Below are 25,176 nucleotides of genomic sequence, written 5' to 3'. Positions count from 1 at the left end.
GTGTGCTCGAAAACCAAATAGGGCTCTGCGCTACTTAATTAGGATTTTCGGAATAACTATTTATTAATGAACTAAAATCCCGTATTTTCATTAAATATCTTTATTATTAAATATCCCTCTTCATAAAAGCAATTTACAATATACAATGCTACTACGGTGGTGATCTAGGCTTAAATCTGCAATCGAGATGGTGCCTGGTCTTCATGGTGATGCAAGACGAGAATTTCAGTTCTGTAACTGATTGATAATTGGAGAAGACCTTGTAGTTTCTTATCACACTGGCAACCACTGTCTTCATCAACATCATGGCATATGTTTTTCCTGTAATACATTGATTATTGATAATAGAGACTACAATGAACTAAAAAAAAACTACCGATGCAGTTTCTGGGTCCAGCAGAAAATGGAATGAAGGCGTAGGGATCTCGTTTCGCTACTTCTTCAGGCAGAAATCGGTCGGGATTGTATTTCAGCGGTTCTGGCCAGTATTTTTCATTTCGATGCAAATCAAACATACTAACAAACAGGTTTGTTCCTTTGGGAATGATTTTACTACCTGTTCGTGCACATAATAATTATTTACGTCTTAATTCTGTCATATTTCTGACAACCTCAGTCATATCTTTAGTTAAAAGTCAAAAATCTATTGACAAAAACACAGCTGTCAATGTCAAATCATTTGAGTGATTGGTGTGGGACTGGATGCGAGATGAATTTGGTTATGTTTATTTAATTAAGGTCGTCTTGAACTTATTTTAGTATTGGTTTTCTGTAGCTTAATTACATTTTTAAACGCCAAGAATTCAATTAGCTGGATTTTGTCAATGCAGACAAGTATTAACTGCTACTACTATTGTATGATATAATGACGTTTCATAATAACATTGACAAAATTAGTGATTTAATAATAATATTTTATTAGAGACTTTTCAAAAAAGGACAGTTTAAATTATAACATAAACAATACCGTAGCGCTAACTAAATCTCAAAAATTATATAAAGAAATTAAATTCGAATGTCATTCGAGTAAATAAAAATCAATTACATAACACTGTTATCTAATAAATTATTTAGACGTCATTGGCGATATTACAGACAACTGTCAACTCAAGTGACTTACCGACTGTCAGGTCAGCCATAGCCATACGACCAATAAACGGCGTGACCGGTAATATCCTCATCGATTCCAGTATACATCTTTCCACGTATTTCAAATTCGGTAGATCTTCGTTATATATTGGTCTGTCACGACCTACTACTGAAATAACTTCGTCGTATACTTTTTCCTCAAAGAAAACTTGACAATAAAACGATAGAGCTTGTTTATCCAAAAAATCTTACCTGTATGTCTGGATGCATACCTAACAAGGTAAAAACGTAAGCTAGTGTATAACCTGAAGTATCAGTTGCCTACGTATATTAAATTTTGATATTTATTTTAAGTACAATTTTGTTTATTTGGTTTCATACGTACTGCTAATGCAAATAGAATTAGTTCTTGATTAATTTTCTCATCGTTAAAACGACCTTCTTTGGCATGTAGCATGGCGTCCAGCAGAGGTAGGGCATTTTTATCCGCATACTCTGAAAAATAAACGTATAAATGCTAATTTTCTAAAATTAGAGCTAATTAAATTTGTGTCTACTAAATATGTATTAAAAAATAATAAGTGTCTTATTAAATTTATACTTATAAAAATTTTTGAAGGTATAAAGCTTGACGTTTAGTTTGACATTTAGGTTAGTTTTCAGATATATTGGTCTATTATCGTTAATTTTAAGATAATTTTTAATATAACGAAATAAAAAACTTTTTTTCGATAATCTAACAATACCTGAGTCTTCTCCAAAGGCCTTTCTTTTTCTTTTTATTATCTGAAACATTATATTAAGGTTATAAACCCTTTCTAATCTATTTATTTTTGAAACTTACGTCACGTATAAAGGCTTTTGTTTGTTTTATTCTTTGAATGACTTTTCTACCTTCGGCTGTCAATATGATCATCATATCCGGGTGTAATAATCCAGATACCATGTATTTACCGGAAATCGTCTGAATACTGAAGATAAATAAAATGTGGAATTTTTTAAATGTATTTTTTGGTAAGTTCAGAGATATAATATTCTGGGTGTTCTATTGTTTTACTTACTCTCCTAGCCACTCGGCAATCTTGATTTGCGGATTGTTCTGCATATCGTAATCCAGACCTATTATAGTTTCTAAAAACAATAGAACCGGATGGTGAAGCAAAAAATACGTCATTAAGGTGTTTAATGTATTGCCTGCCGTCATTTGTAAATTCGTTTTGGAATCAGACAATATAATTTCCTTCTCATTTTATTCTAGTTAAAAAGAGACACAATGCTATCTGATTAGTTCGAACACGTAAACAAACTAGCATTCCAAAGACGTCCGGTTGTCAAACGTACGCAAAATTCTTCAAAACAATAGTTATAAGAGGTTATAAATCGGCAAATGTTATTCGTATTACAGGCGAATACATCAAGAATGCGCATAGAACTCTAACTAAAAAAAAGTTCAATGTAAATATAATCAAACACAACCCTAACCTACAAACTATTACGACTGTGTTTTTAATTGTAGTTTTAAGTCCTTCGATAATATATGCGTTTGATTTACTATAATGTTAAAATAAATTATATTTGGTGACGGTATTTTTGTTTAATTATTTTATTTAGATTGAAATTTTGTTGTTCTTGCTCTATATAGTTTCTTAATTCTTACCACAGAATGCATCAATAGTATATTGTTCAAATACGTCAAAAACATCCACCTCCTCTGCTTCTTTTATAATATTCAGCAGACTTGAAGTTTTCTTGTAGAACACCTCCACGAAACTGTTGAGGATCGGTTGACTGAAGCTCTTGGAGAAAAACTTCCTTTGCAATTTCCATTCTTCAGCTATAACAGAGGTGTTAGTGTTAAGTTCACAAAGTTATTTTTAGTAAATCTTTTAAATCTCGGTTTCGGTTCTTTTTATCGAAAGCTAATTTTAACAGTGGCAACGTCAACGCCATCTTTATCATATTTCAGAAACATGAATATTATGTTAGGGTTTACCTCTCAAATCATTTTCGAGGTTATGGCAAATTGATGTGATTAAATGTGATACCTGGTAAAAGTAGCAACGTATCAGCCATCAGCAACCCCATAATGTTGTAGATGGACATTTTATTGAGAGAATGAGGACTGTTCAAGATGACACGCACATCATCAGCATCCGCTGTGACATAATGATAATGATGCCCTATCCATAGATTACAAGGAAACCCATATTTCTTGGATATATGTTCAATGGCTTGGAATAAATCTGAAAAATACAAAACGTAGTAATTTTTTTCATTAGTGTTAGGTGTCTGTAGGTGTAAGATGTAACTCATAACATTTACAGTTAAATATAAAGCATCATCACAGTTTGAACCTTTTTAAGTTTTGATTCATTGACTATGATAGCGGAAACATAATGAAACATTGTCGTTAAGAATGGGTTCAATGTCTGTTCGATGATTTAAGGTTCAGAACAACTTGGATCTTACAGGCCTATTTCGCTGCTACCTACGATATTGAAATTATTTTTGATAAACTGCCGTTAAAACGTATTAAACCATTTATAGATTTTGGATTTCGAAATCACCGCTCGACAATCGACCAAGTGCACAGAGTAACAGCGGTTGTTGAAAAAAACATTTGAAGAAAAGAAATACTGCCCTATAATATTCCTGGACATGTCTTTTGGGGCCGCATATAGCATTTGGGATTAATCTACAAAATGAGCAAATTGCTACCGCGGATTTATTGTCGACTGCTGGATTCATATATTTTCAAAAGAAAATTTTATAGTCTCGCATGAAAGGGCATTATCAACACTTAAACCTATTTCGACTGGAGTTCCACAGGAGAGTCTTGGGACCACTCCTGTATCTGCTCTATACTGCTGATATCCCAATAACAAAAGAAACAGTACTTGGAACCTTTGCCGACAACACAGTTATCATGGCAAAACATGTAACTCTGTCTAAGGCTGTTAAAAAGTACAAGTAGCGGTCAACAAGATCCACAAATGTACAAGAGACTGGAAAATACAGCTTAGTAGTTCCAAATCTGTCCACGTTAATTTTGCTAATTATATCATTGGATGGATGCCCGATTCCTCAGGCTGAATCAGCCAAATACCTCGGAATAAATGTCGATGGTAAGTTAAATTGCAAGCATCATATTAGACAAAAAGCAGAGCACATTAGATTCAAAGTCAAACCAACTAGTAATCTAACGCACCCAAAACAAAGTTCTACGATTAATTACCAATGCTTATAGCTACGTAGCCAACGAAGAGCTGCACAATGACCTCGAAATCAAATTGATATGCGGAGTGATCCAAGATACACTACAGAAAAAATATGAACGTTGTATATAAAAACATAGCTGGCCGCTCCGACTTTGCACGGGCATAAAATATATATGCCTATGTCACTCAATGAAAACATGATTAAAATCGATCCAGTATTTTTGGTTCATTCATTACTGCCCTTGGCCTGCACGCATTAAATTTGGAGTAAAACAATTCCTCTTCCCCTATACTTACTATGAAGATTTCCTGCTATCTTTGGAATATCTAAATTCATACAATTTTTATTACATTACACATTTTTAAACGCAAATTTTAAATTTGTAATATCTCCGAAAATATTTGTTTAATTTACATGCTGTAAGGAACCATATTAATCTATATTAATTGCACACTGTATTTAAGGTACTTAATTCGATAAGGATTAATGCCGTATTGCTTAAAATAGCTTCGTAAATAAGCCATTTTCTCACGTAGAAAGTAAACAATAAAAATGGTTAATGTGGGTTATCCCTAAAAGATAAACATATACCATCGCGGACTTTTTTGTAGACCTTTTTATGGTGTACAATACTGTAGTACATTAATTTGATCTAACTCGTAGGGTTTGGCAGCGTTTTTGCTAATTGCTAAATAAGCCTAAAAAAATAGGTTAATTTACGACATCACGTTAGAAACCTCTAAAATTAGCAATGTTGCCTTAGTATATTATGCATGTATTATACATATAAACCTTCCTCTTGAATCACTCTATCTATTGAAAAAAACCGCATCAAAATCCGTTGCGTAGTTTTAAAGATTTAAGCGCACATAGGGATATAGGGACAGAAAAAGCGACTTTGTTTTATACTATGTAGTGAAGTGTATTCTTAATTTTAGCTTAAGTAATGTGGTTTCAAAAAAAAAAAATTAAATTTTACTGAAAAAGATACTGAACCACTGTCCACTAAACTATGAATACTGTCAGATTGTCCTATTTTATCAATCGATACAGTTTTTTCATAAGTCGTCATTATAAAAATAAAAAACCTTGATAGAAATTTAGTCCAATAATAAATATGAATTTCCCTGCACTATATTCGTTTTAAAAATTGAAAGCAATGCCTTATTCATACATATTTTGCAAAAAACATATTTATAACTGAGAAACATCGACTCTGAATTCGTGTTCTATGCAGAAATGCAGACTGCAATTATTTTAACCTTGGAACAAATACAATAACACATGTTTTGCTTCTTGAGCCAAGTGAATGGTGTAATATTTATTAAAGCACAGTATTTTTATGCAATAATTATGGTGAATATGATGATGAGCGAGTTATGTTTTTTTCTTTTATTAATAATACTACAGATAGTTTTTATAATAGTTTTTTCAAAACAAAGAACGAGGTTATGTTTTCATAATCACTACATAGTATAAAACAAAGTCGCCTTTTCTGTCCCTATATCCCTATGTGCGCTTAAATCTTTAAAACTACGCAACGGATTTTGATGCGGTTTTTTTCAATAGATAGAGTGATTCAAGAGGAAGGTTTATATGTATAATACATGCATAATATACTAAGGCAACATTGCTAATTTTAGAGGTTTCTAACGTGATGTCGTAAATTAACCTATTTTTTTAGGCTTATTTAGCAATTAGCAAAAACGCTGCCGAACCCTACGAGTTAGATCAAATTAATATACTACAGTATTGTACACCATAAAAAGGTCTACAAAAAAATCCGCGATGGTATATGTTTATGTTTTAGGGATAACCCACATTAACCATTTTTATTGTTTACTTTTTACGTGAGAAAATGGCTTATTTACGAAGCTATTTTAAGCAATACGGCATTAATCCTTATCGAATTAAGTACCTTAAATACAGTGTGCAATTAATATAGATCAATATGGTTCCTTACAGCATGTAAATTAAACAAATATTTTCGGAGATATTACATATTTAAAATTTGCGTTTAAAAATGTGTAATGTAATAAAAATTGTATGAATTTAGATATTCCAAAGATAGCAGGAAATCTTCATAGTAAGTATAGGGGAAGAGGAAGTGTTTTACTCCAAATTTAATGCGTGCAGGCCAAGGGCAGTAATGAATGAACCAAAAATACTGGATCGATTTTAATCATGTTTTCATTGAGTGACATAGGCATATATATTTTATGCCCGTGCAAAGTCGGAGCGGGCCGCTATGTTTTTATATACAACGTTCATATTTTTTCTGTAGTGTATTTAATTTAGTATCAGCATTGCACCCGTGCGAAGCCGGGGCGGGTCTCTAGTATTACAATATTAGATAATAAAGTTTTGACAAAACAGACCGAAAAACAATTGACACTGACATAACATTTTTGACGTAAAAAATGACGAGATCATATTGTATAGAATTAATATAATTTTTATTAATTTAATTGAGTTTGAAAGAACAACCGTGGATTAAAAAATATATAAATGAAAATATTTTCGGTATTGTTGGCGTTATGTTTTTAGCTTAAGATTCTGAGTTACCCAGGCACCTGCATCATAATATTTATATAATATTTGAATGAAACAACTGACACTTGATTGAGAATCACGAATACTTGATTTAATTTTTTTGGGTTGTTTCTGTATGCTGTAATAATTAAAGTCTGTCTAACTAGTACACGGTTTTATTGTTTTTATTAACTACTTATCTAAGTCAATGCTACTGTATAATGATTATTCATGCCTCATAAATATTTATGCATACGTCTGGTATATGTTTAATTTAGTTTATTACCACAGAGTTTATGACAAAATATTTCCTAAAGTAATAGATCAATTGAAAAGTCCCCGGCCTGACACATAGATGGCGCTACTAGAATTAAATTCACAGGTTTTTTAGTTAGCCCTAATCCTTAAAAGATGATGGTATAAATTTGATAGCTATCGGTTTCGTTAATTTGTGAATTATAGCATTTTGAGTGAGGCAGGTTTGGTTATTGTGAAAAAAATGGATAAAAAGGAATTTTGTATGTTTATAAAATATTGCTGGAGGGAAAAAATACAGTTGAAGCAAAAACTTGGCTTGGTGCCGAGTTTCCGGACATTGTCCCAGGAAAATCAACCATCGAGGATTGGTATGCTAAGTTTACACGCGGTGAAATGAGCATCGAAGACGGCGAACGCAGTGGACGCCCAAAAGAGATTGCTACCGACGAAAACTTAAAAAAATCGACAAAATGATTTTGAATGACCCTAAATTGAAATTTAATTAAATAGCAGCCACTCTAAAGATATCAACTGAACGTGTATATCATATCATTCACGAATAATTGGGTATGAGAAAACTCTGTGTAAAGTGGGTGCCGCGCGAGCACACTTTTGACTAAAAACAACGACGAATTGATGATTCGCAGTAGTGTTTAAAGATGATCAAGCGTAATATACCCGAGTTTTTGCGTCGATGTATGACAATGGATAAAACATGACTCCATTATTACATTCCGAAGTCCAATCGACAGTCATCCGAGTGGACTGCACACGATGGGATGTACATGGAATAATTTTCATTGACTACCTTGAAAAAGGAAGGACCATCAACAGCGACTATTACATAGCGTTACTGGATGGTTTAAAGGACAGAATCGCCGAAAAACGGCCGCATTTGAAGAAAAAGAAAGTGTGCCAAGACAATGCACCGTGTCACAACGCAGTGAAAACGATGGCAAAAATCCATGAATTGGGCTTCGAATTGCTTCCTCATCCACCGTATTCTCCAGATCTGACCCCGCGACTATTTCCTGTTCTCGGATCTAAAAAGAACGCTTGCTGCTAAGAGATTTTCGTGGAATGAAGTGGCGATCGCCGAAACTGAAGCCTATTCTGAAGCAAAGGACAAATCGTACTACAAAAATGGTATCGAAAAGTTGGAGGGTCGCTGTAATCAGTGTATCATCCTAAAAGGGAATTATGTTGAATAAAAAAAAAATTAATTTTACCAAAAAAATGTGTTTTATTATGGTAGGCTGGAGACTTTTTATTCAACCTGTTAGATGTTAATGAAAGATGTACTAGGGGTAATTATTTGGGATTACGTTAACGAGTCCAACCACCATTTTATAGTAATTTATTGTTGGTTTAGTGGCATTGTAATTATTTATATACGAATATTAGTATATTATATGTAATAGTATAAGTTAATGAAAGTTAGGTTTTTTTAATACTTAAACGATGTACTGTAATTTTACTTTCTTGTAAATTGTATCTATTTTTTAAGAAGCGCCAAAAACAAGAATTATTTGGGATTAAATTAACTATTTTATCCATTAATTTATGGTAATTTATTATTAGTTTAATGACATCGCTAATGTTACACGAATATTGAAGAATTATATGCAAACTGAGCATAATCAGAATAGATACCGTAAAATAGGTATAATACAATGGAAAATATTGATCGATGTTGAACGATGAAGAAAAATTTGATCTGTTTGAATTGCACTGATAACAAATACACTTTTGCGCAATTATTAGGATCTGAATGCTATTGTGTAACAAGAATTGCTGAAACCAGATGATTCACTAAATGAAAAACCACTATAATTAATTTGACTATTTGACTCATTTGACTGGATAGTCGTCCAATTACCAATTACGATTTAGTAGATGTTTCAAGTACTTTGCATGAGAGTTTCTTTCAGTGTTTTACTTTGAAACTTGATATTTGAAACAATAAATAATTAAGGACTGTTAAACATCACATCTGGTCAAATGTAAGTTTTTGAGTAATTTATTTCATTGTAATTTCTTGGATAAAACAACAATTTTGTAAAAATAATTACGATTTCATTTAATAGCATACAGTAGTATTTTAACAACCTAGCGCTTCTATGCTCCAAGAAACGCAATTTAATACAAGAATAATAGAACAGCAATGACCTTTTGGATGTTTCCAATGTTTCCAAGAAAGAGCAATCGAGGTTAGCGAAGGAAATTTAAATCATTGATTTGAATACACTGAGGAAGCATAGCCATCGATGAGAAATATGTGAAGCAGGAAAATCTGTCAATATCATTAAATACTCGATACCTGTCTAAAAATAGCATTGGCTGAAGGAAACGTGTAACTGCCAAGGATATTATAATTCCTCGAAACCACAAAGGATAAAAAGTTAAAACAAGTTACAAAAGTGCTCTTATCAGTATCAGACAAAAATATTTATACAAAGTTTTTAGTTCGATATATTTACTGAATTACTAGTTAATACTGGAAAATATGTTATACGTTATTTAAATAATATTGAAAATATTTGCTATTCGGTGAAAGTGAATCCAGATCCCACTTTGGCGTGCATCAATTATCGCAAAATAGCTTTACCTTTTCCAAGAACGTGATGCGCGTTCCCTAGAACTGGATAAAATCGGGGACCGTTGAAGTTCCTCGCGAATCGAAACAGACGTCTCTTGCTGTAGAGCGACATCGAGATCCACAATATAGATAGGAAGACCAACCCGACGAGGAGCCACAGCGTCGACATAGTACTGTAATTGTTTCTAGATCTAAACTGACTAGAAAGGCCGACTTTATATTATAAATATATCAGATAATTCTTTAATATACTTCGATCATTTAATTAATTTATTTCAGTGGCGTGCTTTACGGCTTTTCACACACATTTCTCTATTTCTTGCGACTGAAAGGTAATACCTCAGTGGAGAACGATTCCTTTAAAAAGTACCGGTGTAGTTCAATATATTCTAAACACATTTCTCAAAAAAAATATGCGATGTTTGTAATATTGCCTATAAAATGAAGAAACCAAAAAATATGGTTCTGAAATGAGACTTGGAAACCGTAGCAATATTATGATAAAAGAATTAGAACAATTTGTTGGTATATGTCAATAATACAAGTAAAAAAAGAAACTTGGAGTACTTGTAACAGTTGCTGATGACACAGTTATCATGGTAAATGATGTATCTCTGCCTAAGGCTGTAGAAAAAGTACAAATAGCAATCAGCAATAACTTCAAATCCGTCCATGTTAATTTCGCGTGTATGCGTATCATTTGATGGCTACTTCAATCCTCAATTGGAATCAGCCAAATACCTCGACATACATCGCGATGGAAAGAACTGTAATGTTGGTTTGTTATTGTAATGATTATATATACATAAACAATTACATATTGTTTTATTTGTACTTTTATCCTTTCAAAATTATTTTACAATGAAAGCAAACTTCCAAAAAAACTATATATATTAAATATAAATCTATGTAAGCATAAATTGGGTACATTTTTATCACGGTCGCTGCTAGGACGACAGAACCAGAGCGTTAAAAATCAGTCGAATGAAACTAGTAGAACCAAAAATAGTAACTAAAAGTGCACGACTGAAACAGTCGATAGTAAATAGTAACAAAATCTGTCGGACCGAAATTAGCGACTGAAAATAGTCGACTGACACAGTCACTGGTAAAAAGTAGTGAAATCAGTCGAACCAAAAATAACGATTGATTGTTTCAGCCAATAGTAAAAAGTAGTCAATTACTCGAATGAAGTCGATAGTCGATTTCGGTCGATAGTTTCATCATCACCGTTTCTAATCGATTTTAAGAGATTTGTATGATTTTCCTTTTCTTTTAATACTAGTATGCTTAAAATATTATTATATTTAGTTTTTTTTATTTGTTGTTTTCTAACTCATATATCAGATAAGTTTTCTTGGTACCCACAGAAAGTTCGCATGAATCGGCAACGTTGTAAAATAGAGTTGTGATCTAATTCGTGGGACACTAGACTTCCGTCGTTATGGTAACATGTTTGTTTGGATCTGGCGTAAATTAAACGAGCAACATAATAAATAATATTTAATCAATTTATTTTAATCGGTTAATTTACTTAATGACATGATTATTTTGTAATAGCAATAATGTTTTTGATATGTGAATAATTAAAAAAAAAGTTATATAATATATTTGCTTTGAAAATCTCATAATTTATAATTGTATTGGTCAAATGGTGTTTACGACACATGCTTTAAAATTACTACATTCAGCTGTGGGTACATAAATAGGATGTACCGTTTTTGTTCGTTATTTTGTTGTTTGCTAAAATTTTGCTTGTCTTTTTGTGTAGTTTTTTATGATTTTATATATTAAAATAAAATTTGTAACTAATTCACCTATCCAGAAAAATCTAAGCATGCCTTGCTATTTATTCTTCCTACATACAATTCTCAAAAACCGACAACCTTGTAAAATAGGGTTTTTATGGCGTTAAACACTGCGGAACAAATACACTATTTAATCATTATTTTGTTTTAGTTGGAAAATTTGATTGTTTAATAATAAATTAACATTATAACATCAAATAAAGAAGTTTAATTCTATTTAAGAATAGTTGACATGCTAATAATAACCTAAAAACGTTTGTCAATGTCAAATTATCAGAGTTGCATAATTAGGTTTTAATAGAAATTCTTGTTTTGAAATTTATGTTAGGTAATTTCTTGCTGAAGTGATTCTCTGATATATATAATGGTGTTTTTATTGGATTTTTAAATAACAGTAATGTTTAATCTACTGTTATTAATAATTTTGTCTTTTTTTTAATTTATACTATACAAATTATACTGTCATAATGACAGAAGCCTACTTAGAATATGAGTTGTATTAAGTCAAATGTTTATATAGTCCTTGCAATAAAATAGTTAATTCATAGCCAAAATGTATAATGCAACGTTGCCGCACCAAATTTAAGTTTCTGTTCATTTTGACCTTGGTAACAAACTACTAATATAAATAAAATTATGAAACAAATATAACGTTATAAAATATAATTTATTTTAACATTATAGTACATCCAATGTATATTTATTGAAGGACTTAAACTACAGTTAATTAAATAGTCACAAAAATTCTTAGGTTAGAGTTATTTTATTATATTTACATTTACATATGTCAGCGATGTCGACCAGTACCAGCACAAATCGAATTTTATAGACCGATTTAGTTACATGTTCGGACGCATACATTCTATCTCTTTTTAACTGGAGTAACGCTATTTAGTAAAGTGAGAAAGAAAAATGCTCCGAGTTTAAAAGGGATTTTACGTTTTTATAAACTGAATTTGGCAATACGTTCGATGGTGTTGATGACGTGCATTGGCTGTTTTACCGGAAGGACTATATTTATTATCCATATTGCTCCATATTTAAGCTAGTTTTTTTTGTGTAGTGAATTTCAAATATTTGTGTTCGTTTTCTGTTCTAAGTTTTTGTTTTTTTTTATTAACTCTTCTACTATATTCTCTAGTATATATGTTTTTGGATATTGTTGTTACATCTGCTGGTTTTACTGTATTTTTATTTATATTTTTTCTGTCACCTGTTCCTTTCGTATTGTAAATGCTTTAGACTTTCCTTTTGGAGGATTAATTTTGTTTAGTTCAGTCTTAACTCTTTAGTTAGTTTAATAAAACTATTCCTTTCTTTATTTCCAATAATTGGTCCCTATTAATAGAACCAAAATCCATAAACATAACTTCAATTTTTATTTTATAATGTCTATATGATAATGTCTTATGCAGTATATTCGATATTGTTTTTTTTTTGTATTTTGTTTCTATAGGTTTCTGTTTCTATGTTCTTCTTTTAGGCCTGAATCAGTTTTTTAAATTAATTTTCGGACACTTTTAAAGGAAGTAAATCTACTGGAAAAAAATTGTAGATATTATTGGTGTTAGGGTTATTTTATTGAGAGTTTTAGTATTGTCAATTGTTTTTTTTTATGACATTCATTTAATTCGACATCGGAGGAACTGACAATTATTGGTAAAACCCTTGACTGAAAATCAATGTACATCATCATGATTTAATCTATATATATATATATATATATATATATATATATATATATATATATATATATAAATGAATCGTTGTTCGTTAGTCTCGCTAAAATTCGAGAACGGCTGGACCGATTTGGATAATGTTGGCCTTGAATTATTTGTGGAAGTCCAGGGATGGTTTAAAAGGTTTAAAAGTTGTTAAAAAAACAACAATTTTGTTTTTTCTTTGATGTCGAGGATCGAATCCGACAATCTACGTGCGCGAGAACTTTCTTAACTTCCCTGGTCTTTTCTGATAGTGACATTTCAAATTATGTGTTCTTTTTTTGTTGATTTTTTGTGATAGTGACATTTTACTGCCAAGTGCGCGAGAACTTTTCTCACGTTGATTAATTACAATTTGCGATGCCGAGGAGAAGACGACCTGACTGAGGTCGTCACAGTCAATCAAATGTGCGAAGAGCGTACCTCACGTGCTCACCGCACTGATGACCAGAGAGAGAGACAGATCAAGAAAATAGTCGTATTGCTATGTCATAATTGCGTTCTTTAGAGAGTGACAATGACGCTCTTTAGTTTTTGGGATTGCAAATGATTCTAAGCACTTCTTGGTCAACATTCAGAAATATAACAGCCGTTTCTAGATGACATCATGTGGCGCTACACATATTATACAGGATAATTTCCTGCTCATTTTCTCACAGTTGACCCAAAATTGCATTCAGTAGTTACCAAACACATGATACATGGACCTTGCGGAGTTTTCAACTACAATTCACCCTGTATGGTTGACGGCAAGTGTTCCAAGCGATAGCCAAGAGACCTGATTGCTGAAACCATAATGGGAAATGATGGATACCCATTCTATCGTCGGCGATCAGTTGCGGACAATGGGCGATCGATACAAAATGTTGATGTAGACAATCGTTGGATCCTGCCATACTAGCCAATATTATCCAAAGCTTTTGGGACGCACATCAATGTGGAATATTGCAATTCTGTGAAGTCGATAAAGTATATATGTAAATATGTTAACAAAGGTAGCGATAAGGCCATCTTCGGTGTAACCAATGTACGTTGCGATCCATGAAAGACACCCTACAGCAGTCCATTTAGAAAATGGTCAGGAGGAAAAAAGTCGAGGATTCGAGATTGTCGAGGATCTCAATGCCACCACTCAGAATTTTCTTCCGGACAGTTGGCTTCCTTCAAATCAGTCGACATCGTTATGAACCAGGACGACATAGTATCCCACGGAGATTTTAAATTCACTGGAATGGCCTGGATTACCACCTCAGAATTTGAACTTAAAAGTAGGATAAATTGTCATCATGCTGCGTAACATTAATCAACCTCGACTGTGCAATGGAACAAGACTGGCTGGGAAAATTATACGTCGCGTGTTCACGCGTCGGAAAACCGTCATCTTTGTCTATTTACACACCACAACACAAAAAATAAAATATAGTTTATCAGAAAGCTTTAAATTCTGTAAATAGCTAATTAAAACATTATAAATAGCCAGTATTTCAGGAAAACACTGTTTTTTTGACTAATAAACATCATGTGTAATCTTATATATAAAAATGAATCGCAAAATATGTTCCTAAGCGCATAACTCAACAACGCCTGGACCAATTTGGCCAAATCTTTTTTTAAAATGTTCGTTGAAGTTCAGGGATGGTTTTTACGGCGAGAAAAATTAGAATTATTGCTGGAAAAACCCTAAAAATAGCCCTTTTTGTTTGAATTTGTTTCGTGTATCAGTTGACAATTCATCTGTCATCTGTCAAAAGTCATCTGTAACAGACAACTTTTTTTTTTAAATTTGATATGACTTGAACTCAAATCCTTTTAATCCGTACGAATTGTTTTATTTATTTAAAATTTTTTATTTGTTTAAAATTTAATTCAAATTTTAAATAAATAAAACAATTCGTACGGCTTAAAAGGATTTGAGTTCAAGTCATATCAAATTTAAAAAAAAAAGTTGTCTGTTACAGATGACTTTTGACAGATGACAGATGAATTGTCAAGTGATACACGAAACAAATTCGTATATCGTGTTTTGTGCAGAGTGTTTAGTTAGTTAGTGTTTGTTTAGTTCGTGATTAGTGAAAAAATAATTTATATTTGATATGCCTCCTATAAGACGAAGCAATTTAGGTAGAAGAACCAGAAATGCTATAAACCAAGCTAATTACCGATCTAATCGTACTGCACAAGAACGTGACGACGGAAATGAACGTGAAAGAATTCGGATATCACAAACGCGTGAAGCGCGAGCGCGACATTCAACTAATAATCGCGCAAGTTTGAATCCAGCTGCTTTCAGTTACGATGTGTCAATTGACTACAGTAACTACCAATGTGTTGTTATTGGTTCTATGAACTTGGTTTGCTCACACTGTAAGGCATTAAAATACAAAAACGAAGCCAATGGATTGTGTTGCGCAAATGGTAAAGTGAAATTGATACAATTGGATCCACCACCAGAACCATTGTACTTATTGGTTTCAGGAATAGGAACAGATTCTATACACTTTTTGACACATATTCAACAATATAACAATTGCTTTCAAATGACTTCATTTGGGGCAACAAATGCAGTTCGGGAAAATTTTATGCCAACTTTCAAGGTATGTATTATAGCAGTTACTCATAATTATTTTAGCGAACAAAATTTTCTGTCACCAAAGTTAAGATGTGTTACTAATCTTCAATTTCTTAATCATTACGAAATATATCACTTAGTCATCATATTATATGGTGATTCAGTTTCAGTGACACTTTTATTATATTTTATATTTGATAGATATTAGTTAAAACTAAATATATACTTTTTAAGATCAAATATTATTTAAGTTTGATCATTGACAATCCATTAATTTATACCACACCATAATATTTTTTTTATTTACAGATACAAGGGCAAATATATCACAGAGCAGGTTCACTGTTACCAGTGTCAGATAGCGACAACAAATTCCTGCAAATTTATTTTATGGGCAATTCACCACAAGAAATTGATCTGCGTTGTGCACATAACAATTTAGTAAAAAGGTCTATTGTAGAACAATTACAAACTTTATTTCATCAACACAATCAATTGATTATATTGTTTAAAACTGCCCTGGATCTGATGCCATCCGATAATCACAAAATTGTAATCAGAGCTGATAAAACACCTGCAGGTCAACATACAAGACGTTTTAATGCACCAACTATTGATGAAGTTGCTATCGTTGTAGTTGGAGAAAACTTGGAATCCCGTGATATTTTTTACATCGTCGGAATTTTCAATTACAACCTATAAAGGAAACACACCGCTCATATGATGCACTGCAATATCCCATTATATTTTGGCAAGGTGAAGATGGCTACGATTTATCAATAAAAATGATAAATCCCATTACAGGTAACTAAAATATTAGTTTAGCTATGGCGATAATATCTCAGTCACTATATTATGTATTTGAATGTTATTAAAACAAAATCTGTTTACAGGTTCTGAAACCAACAAAAAAGTCAGTTCAATGAACTATTATTCATACCGCCTAATGATTCGGGAAAATGCAGATAATCGCATATTGAAATGTCGGCGATTATATCACAAATATGTTGTTGACATGTATGTTAAAATTGAAACGGAGAGATTAACATTCATCAGGTTGAATCAAACCAAACTCCGATCTGAAGAGTATATTCACCTTCGAGATGCGATTAATACTGATGGAAATGCACAGAATGTCGGTCGGATGACTATTCTTCCAGCAACATACATCGGAAGCCCTCGGCATATGCACGAATATGCTCAAGATGCCATGTCGTATGTTCGTCATTATGGTACAGCAGATTTGTTCATCACATTTACATGCAATCCGCAATGGATAGAAATTAAGCAGGAGTTATTACCTCATCGAAATCATCCATTGATCGTCATGATATTACAGCCAGAGTCTTTAGACAAAAGTTGAAATCTTTAATGAATTTCATCGTAAAACATAATGTGTTTGGTGAGACACGCTGCTGAATGTATTCTGTGGAGTGGTTGGTTGAAAAGATAAGGCCAAATGAAGTTGATGCAGTGATATCAGCTGAAATCCCTAATGTACAAGTAGATCCTGGATTGCATGAGGTAGTTATCAAAAACATGATACATGGTCCCTGTGGAACTCTTAATCAAAATTCACCGTGTATGATGGATGGTAAATGTTCAAAACGATATCCACGGACATTAATATCGGAAACAATTACTGGTAATGACGGTTATCCATTGTATCGTCGCAGATCGACAGCAGACAATGGAAAATCAACAATTGTCAAATTAAATTAACAAGATATTGAAATAGATAATCGTTGGATTGTTCCATATTCACCCATTTTATCAAAGACATTCAAAGCACACATCAACGTTGAATCTTGCCATTCAGTGAAATCGATTAAATACATTTGCAAATATGTAACCAAAGGGAGTGATATGGCTGTGATTGGAATTGGTGCAGAGAATTCTAATGATGAAGTTACCCAATACCAAATGGGCCGCTATGTCAGTAGTAATGAAGCAGTTTGGCGAATATTTTCTTTTCCTATTCATGAGAGACACCCTTCTGTTGTTCACTTAGCTGTGCATTTAGAAAATGGACAAAGAGTGTATTTTACAGCACAGAACGCAGTACAAAGAGCTGCTCAGCCACCATCTACTACATTAACCAGTTTTTTTGAGACATGCCAAAACGATGATTTCGCACAAACATTGCTATATTCTGAAATGCCAAAATATTATACCTGGAATCAATCCTCAAGGAGATTTATACGACGGAAACAAGGAAAACCAGTTCCAGGATATACAGATGTATATTCCACCGATGCGATTGGCCGGATTTATTCAGTACATCCAAGCAATGATGAATGTTTTTATTTACGACTGCTATTAGTCAATGTACGTGGCCCAACATCATTCCAACAGTTACGAACTGTTGATGGTGAATTGTGTGGATCCTACAGAGAAGCCTGTCAACGTTTGCAATTGCTTGAAAATGACGCTCATTGGGATCAAACTCTCAATGATGCTGTAATATCATCACACACTCATCAAATACGAACATTGTTTTCTATAATCATATCTACATGCTTCCCATCAAACCCAATTGATTTGTGGATGAAGTACAAAGATTATATGTGTGATGATATTTTGTATCAAATACGGAATAGAATGGGAAATCCAAATATACAAATCAGTGAAGAAATTTACAATGAAGCATTGATTTCAATTGAGGACATGTGCTTGATAATGTCAAACAAACTATTAATTCAATTAGGCCTGACCGCGCCCAATCGTCCAATGCATGACGCTTTTAACCAAGAGTTGCATCGAGAAAGACTGTATGATCTCAACGCTTTGAAAGAATAAATTCAAACAAATCTTCCACTGTTAAATGAACAACAGAAGTATGTATTTGAAACTCTTATGAAAGTAACAAATGATGAAACTGGAGGGATTTATTTCTTAGATGCACGTGGTGGTACAGGAAAAACTTTTTTTATTTCATTAATATTAGCAACAATTCGCTCACAAAATAAAATTGCACTTGCACTCGCTTCGTCGGGAATCGCAGCAACTTTGCTTGAAGGTGGTCGAACAGCCCATTCAGCACTAAAATTGCCATTAAATATGCAAAGCAATGAAACTCCAACCTGCAACGTTTCGAAGAACTCTGCAATGGCAAAGGTTTTGCAGCAATGTAAATTGATTGTTTGGGATGAATGCACGATGGCACATAAAAAATCTTTGGAGGCTTTAGACAGAACCTTAAAAGATCTACGTAGCAATAATAACCGATTTGGTGGTGCAATGATTTTATTAGCAGGAGATTTTCGTCAAACATTGCCAGTGATTCCATGATCAACGCCAGCTGATGAACTCAATGCATGTCTAAAGTCCTCCAATTTGTGGAAACATGTTAAAGTACTTCATTTAAGCAAGAATATGCGTGTCGAGTTGCAAAATGACCAATCTGGAAACATATTCTCTAAACAACTCATTGACGTTGGTAATGGCAAATTTCCTATAGACATGTTGACGGCTTGCTTTTGCTATGACTATAAACAAGTCCCAGGGGCAATCATTAAGTGTTTGTGGTATTAATCTAGAAAACCCATGTTTCTCACATGGTCAATTGTATGTTGCCTGTTCCCGTGTTGGAAAACCATCAGATTTGTTTATCTATGCGCCAGGTAATCAAACAAAAAACATCGTATACCACAAAGCAATATAATGATAATAATAATAATAATTATGATTCACATGATTAACAATAAAGCGATTACTTACTTTTCAATCCTTATATATGTTTTATTTAATTATTTTTTATTCACAACGCCCTATCACCAGGGTGATGGTTCTGTTCAGGAGAATTTTTTAAAATACGTAGGCACAAAAACTGCCACATTACAAATCTTTTTGACAGGACGAAGTCTGTCGGGTCAGCTAGTTAATCAAAAATAATAATAAAAATTCATTCATCCCGAGCATTTTTTAATATTATTTACGGATTATTAGTTCTTTTATTAATCGATTGAGGCAGTACGAAGTCTGCCGGGTCAGCTGGTATTAATATAAATGTATTTGTTTATATTTAATGGTCTAAATTTAGGCCCCATTAATATGTGCATTATTCATATTCGCTGTTTTTTATGATACGAATTATTTTTAAGAACTATTATCGCATGTTTTGTCGTTGCTAGAATACGTTCTGGTTTTATATTACGGCAAATAATTGCTGTGGTTTTCCATAAAATGTCAAGATTGAACGAAAATGATAACGACTTGTTGTTGTTACTAGCCAGCAATGCAGGCGAGGCTGCGCCCGGCATAGCCAACATGTCTGAATTGCTAATTTAAGACGTCGTTAGGTTGTTGTGGTTGTATGAAAAAAGACGAGTTTCTCTCTGACGCCGTTTCTTTGTACGTCGAAGAACTGTTTTGTTTTTGACTAGATTCAGGTTTAGTTTAAGTTAAATCTGTGAAAAAATAATCTTTGTTTAAGGCGTTATATCCGTTTGAACTTATTTTTTAATCAAAGGCTAATAAGATCAGAGTCTGAAGATAACACCTTTACTATTGAACAATTCAAGTTGCTTGTTTCAACACCTTCCTTGGTGACATTGATGGAGGATTTGCAATAGGATTAGTTGTATAGCTTTTCTGGGCTTACACCACGATTATTTTCACACATTGTTATTGTAGGTCATGCACTATTCATCGTCCATAATTATTTGTTTGAAAAATGGCTCGATTTCGTTTCATTTTAGAGATTCATAAATAAAAATTAAGCCCATTACTTTTTGCACCGTTATTTCCTTTGCAAACCTGTCTCGTGATCGATGTTTTCGTTCTAGGAGGCAAAAAAGCAAAATATGACGAAAGGTGTTTTTGTGGAATCTCCATTTCTAGAACGCAATAAGTTTTGACTGACTGATCGAACTATAGCTTTATATTCAGAATGTTCCATGGTTTGTTACCTTTTATAACAGGTCAATTGAAAAGTCCCCGGCCTACCATAGTAAAACACTTTTTTTTAGCAAAATTATTTTTTTTTACTCAAAATAATTCCCTTTAATGGTGATACACTGATTTTAACGACCTTCGATACCATTTTTGTCCTTTGCTTTTGTATATATATATATATATATATATATATATATATATATATATATATATATATATATATATATATATATATATATATATACCGCATCAATTCTGAGATTTAGTTCAGTTTGGTTTTGACATACAAGAAAATTTAATCTAAATAAAATAATTGAACATAAATGTTATCAAATATAATTTATTTTAACATTATAGTACATCTAATACATATATTATCGAAGGACTTAAAACTACAACTATTAATACGTGTTTTACTTTCATTCGAGAGCATATTTACTTTTTACATTTAGTTCTTGTTTCCTTTGATGGTGTGTTTACTTAGCAAGTCATCTTGGTACCACTGTATTTTTATTTCTTCTGCTACTACCTGTGTACACCATTCTTGATAAAATTAATCACTGAATTCTGTTTAATGTATTTACCATATCTATAAAACAGTTAGTATTCATTCTCTCCTTATACGTTTTAACCTAATGCTTATGTTTAATTTTGAATAATTACAATCATATTTGTGCACACAAATCTTTCACGCCCTACAATACCATTTTCTACAGTTCAACTAATTATGTGCATACCTTTTGTTGTCTCCACTCTCAGGAATTTCCAGCATTGTACAGCATTATCACATATCCTGAAAGATTCCTTCACTCACTTTCACTTTACGACTAACTGTCCAATTCAATCACTAAACTGTTAATTTCTAATCTGTCTAAAATATGTTCACGATTCCATCATTTTTCAATTCATCCTTTGTATGTCTTATCGAGTTCATCCAAACCGAAGGTGTTATGGTCGACAATGCTTTCTATACATAGCCACATATCCAAACAGTTTTTGATGGAATATCCTTCTCAACCAGCAATATATCTGCAATTAACTATTAATAAATATAATGACCAACAAAATTTTCTATCAATTTTTATTGTCTTTACCCTTTTTTTATTAGTGTATTGCCAAGAGTGCCACAAGGAAACATTTTGAAATATTCAAGTTTCTTATATTATTTTATGCCATTAATTGAATTATTTTTAAGTTCCATTAAACCACTCCGATGGTTATCTTTACACCATTTAAACCCTATACCCTATAAGAGTGTATGAAAGGATGCTTACATCCCTCAAAAAGCTACATGCCCCTAATTCTTTTATATATACTTTCCAGAGAGACAAATTTCTCTAAAATAATTTTATTAAATTATGTTTATATCGATAAAATAGTTTGTGTACTTACTGTTCTTATACATTTCGTATGTTTGGTCTCGAATAGAGCCAATATCAAGATGGTCAAGATTCTTCACCTACTTTGTATGTAGACGGGTTTTCTCGGGTGAATCTAACGCATTATTCTTCATTTTGTAAGCGATGTTACAGTACCCACATATTTAGCACGGCAGTAATCCGCTAAAAACCCAATTATCTACGACGCATTACTAAAAGAACTTTGAATATACTATATGCGAACTTCTGTAGTATATAAGAGTTAATCTTAAATTTATTGATACAAGTATAAGGAGGGGCAAAAGACTCGCTACCATTTTGATTGCGCGCCATCTTGGTTATGTGAGATCTTAGACCAGTTTCTCTATAATCTTTGTGTTGTGTAGACGACCAAATTTTATTATGGATAAATATACGCCACAAAATGCGTCAATGGTAGCGGGACTTTAAACAATGACAATAAATTAATTTATAAATTAAGATTGTACTAAGTATATATAAAAAAATTATCAGAAAGTACTAAACTATGGTACAATTACTATTTTAACAACTACGTATACATCATATAAAACTAGTTTTAATGGGTCTTTTTATTTTAATAGTTTAATGAGATTTAATATGACATCGCTTATTAATTTTTTACCACATACATTTTATAATTTTTTTTGATTTTAAATTGATATAAATTACCATTAAAATTGAAATAATCGCTATATTGTTGGTTTGCGTCCGTATGTGGTACGTATGTTGATTTGAATATTATATTGTTTTATTTTTATATATGTTGAAATATGATGATGAGTGATGGTTGTCGAGTACACAATGGTTTCTAATGGTATTTAGTATCATTATCGTTTGTTTTTTGTTGGGTGTATATTAATGATTTATTTAAGAAAAAAAGCGTCATGGGAATTATTGTTCGTAGTTCAGCTAGTGGTTATTTCTGCTTCAATTTGCATGCAACAGGTCAATTGAAAAGTCCCCGCCCTAGAATAGTAAAATACGTTTTTTGTCAAAATTAGTTTTTTTTATTCAACATAATTCCCTTCAAGGGTGATACACTGATTATAGCGACCCTTTTGATACCATTTTTGTAGTACGATTTGTCTTTTGCTTCAAAATAGACCTTAGTTTCGGCGATCTCCTCTTCATTCAACGAAAATTTCCTCCTAGCGAATCTACTTCTGAGATCTGAGAACAGGAAATAGTCGCTGGAGGCCAGATCTGGAGAACACGGTGGGTGGGGAAACAATTGGAAGTCCAATTCATGGATTTTTGCCATCGCTTTCACCGACTTTTTCAAGGTTGTTAATGAGAATTATTCCATACGCATCCCAAAATACAGACACCATAACCTTGCCAGCCGACTGTTGCGTTTTCTCACGCTTTAGAGTGGATTCATCGTGTGCAGTTCACTCGGATGATTGTCGGAGTTAAATAATGGTGTTTTTGTTTGTTTCATCTATTGTCACGTATCGACGTAAAAACTTGGGTTTATTATGCTTGATCATCTTGAAACACTGTTCTGAATCATCAACTCCTCGTTGTTTTTCGTCAAAAGTGAGCTCGCGCGACACCCACTTTGCACAGAGCTCTCTCATACCCAAATATTTGTGAATGAAATGATGTACACGTTCAGTTGATATCTTTAGAGTCTTCTGTTTTCATTCAATTTCAATTTACGGTCTTTGAAAACCATTTTGTGGATTTTTTTAATGTTTTCGTCGGTAACAACTTCTTTTGGGCGTCCACTGCGTACACCGTTTTCGGTGCTCATTTCACCATGTCTAAACTTAGCATACCAATCCTTGATGGTTGTTTTTCCTGGGACAGTATCCGGAAAATCGGCATCAAGCCAAGTTTTTGCTTCAACTGTATTTTTCCCTTCAAAAAGCAATATCTTTTCAACACGCGAAATTCCTTTTAATCCATTTTTTTCACAATAACAATAGTTGCTTCACTCAAAATGCTATAATCCACAAACTAATGATCCGACAGCTGTCAAATTTATACACGCATCTTTTGAGGGTATGAGCTAACTAAAAAACATATGGATTTAATTCTAGTAGCGCCATCTATATTTCAGGCCGGAGACTTTTCAATTGACCTGTTAACTATATAATAAGAATAAAAAGATTCTCATATTTGGTATACATTAAACTTCTTATTATTTTTTTTCCAAATTTTTTTACATTCGACCTGGTTATTCTGTTTTTTTTTTCATAAATTCTCATTTCTTCTATTCCATAGTGTTAACTTCTTCATTCCTTTCATCATATTCCCTTTCCTTTTCCCGATTTTTGCTTTTCTGGGAGGATGATGGTGTGAGGTAGCCTGAAGTCGTCTGACTGTATGTGTTAGATTACCGTAGACCTGATGTCCTAGTTGACCATTGTTCTTTGGTCTAACTAGAACGTCCAAAAAAGGAGTCTTGGAGTTATTTTAAGTCTTCACGGTGAATTGAATGTTTGGATGTTGATAATTCAGGTGAGCCAAGACCTAGTTGAGTCTGTTCCTTCCACGATTCAAAATGACAAACGTATCTTCCATATGTCTAAAGCATTGAGAAGATTCGAGGTTAGGTATGTTAATATGTTGTTTATATAGATGTATAGAGCTTCTTGAGGCTGGAGATATGTGAATGGAAGACAGTGTTTTAAGAGAGCAAAGAGATTGAGATTATGTCAAAACCAAGAACGTTCCCAATGAAGGATTTTTTTTTAAGTTTGAACATTTTTGATGAAAAATCGGTAAAAGTAGCTTATTCAAAGTATAGTTCATTAATAGACGCTACTTTTTGCCATTAATCGGGCAATTTATGGATTCCATTTCGAAAGAACGATGTAGCTTTCGGAACTATCTACGGATTGACCCATTTTTTGTTATCTTCATACAGAGTGAAGTGCTACTCAGACAGATCACGACTAGTATGTCGGTACAAGTATATGAAGCCGGAAGCCGGTGAAGCTTCAACGTGATATTGGTTACAAATGTACCAGATGCGATTTAATACACAGTGACGCTATGCGTTACCAAATTTGGTGAGATAGTAGGATGTAATAAGAGCATTTTCGTTGTGAGCCGAAGTACTGAGTTTATCATTTGT

The 25,176-nt window shown here is 32.8% G+C and overlaps 2 protein-coding genes across 3 annotated transcripts; one reads left to right on the top strand and one right to left on the bottom strand.

Annotated features, from left to right (window-relative positions):
* Positions 1–84: 84 nt before the first annotated feature.
* LOC143192388 (cytochrome P450 4C1) lies at positions 85–9,900 on the bottom strand. 2 transcript variants are annotated; one of them, XM_076397736.1, is made up of 11 exons: positions 9,707–9,900; positions 3,135–3,332; positions 2,747–2,923; positions 2,151–2,220; positions 1,934–2,060; positions 1,836–1,875; positions 1,475–1,584; positions 1,342–1,410; positions 1,121–1,286; positions 377–556; positions 85–321 (listed from the first exon to the last, which is right to left on the bottom strand). In XM_076397736.1, the coding sequence occupies exons 1-11, from the start codon at positions 9,864–9,866 to the stop codon at positions 152–154; spliced, it is 1,467 nt and encodes a 488-aa protein (XP_076253851.1). In that variant the 5' UTR covers positions 9,867–9,900; the 3' UTR covers positions 85–151. The 2 variants fall into 2 exon arrangements, with proteins under 2 accessions (XP_076253851.1, XP_076253852.1); XM_076397737.1 differs by lacking the exon at positions 3,135–3,332.
* A 6,605-nt stretch (positions 9,901–16,505) lies between these two features.
* On the top strand, positions 16,506–17,158 carry LOC143192709 (uncharacterized). Its single transcript, XM_076398203.1, has 2 exons — positions 16,506–16,599; positions 16,689–17,158. The coding sequence occupies exons 1-2, from the start codon at positions 16,581–16,583 to the stop codon at positions 17,156–17,158; spliced, it is 489 nt and encodes a 162-aa protein (XP_076254318.1). The 5' UTR covers positions 16,506–16,580.
* Positions 17,159–25,176: the final 8,018 nt, after the last annotated feature.

Source organism: Rhynchophorus ferrugineus, unplaced genomic scaffold, assembly GCF_030347505.1.
Source record: "Rhynchophorus ferrugineus isolate W39M unplaced genomic scaffold, kcgeb_rfMv2 rfM3, whole genome shotgun sequence".
NCBI classification, from domain to species: domain Eukaryota; kingdom Metazoa; phylum Arthropoda; class Insecta; order Coleoptera; family Curculionidae; genus Rhynchophorus; species Rhynchophorus ferrugineus.
The sequence above is the reverse complement of the archived record's forward strand: the minus strand, read 5'-3'. Positions and strand labels throughout refer to the sequence as shown.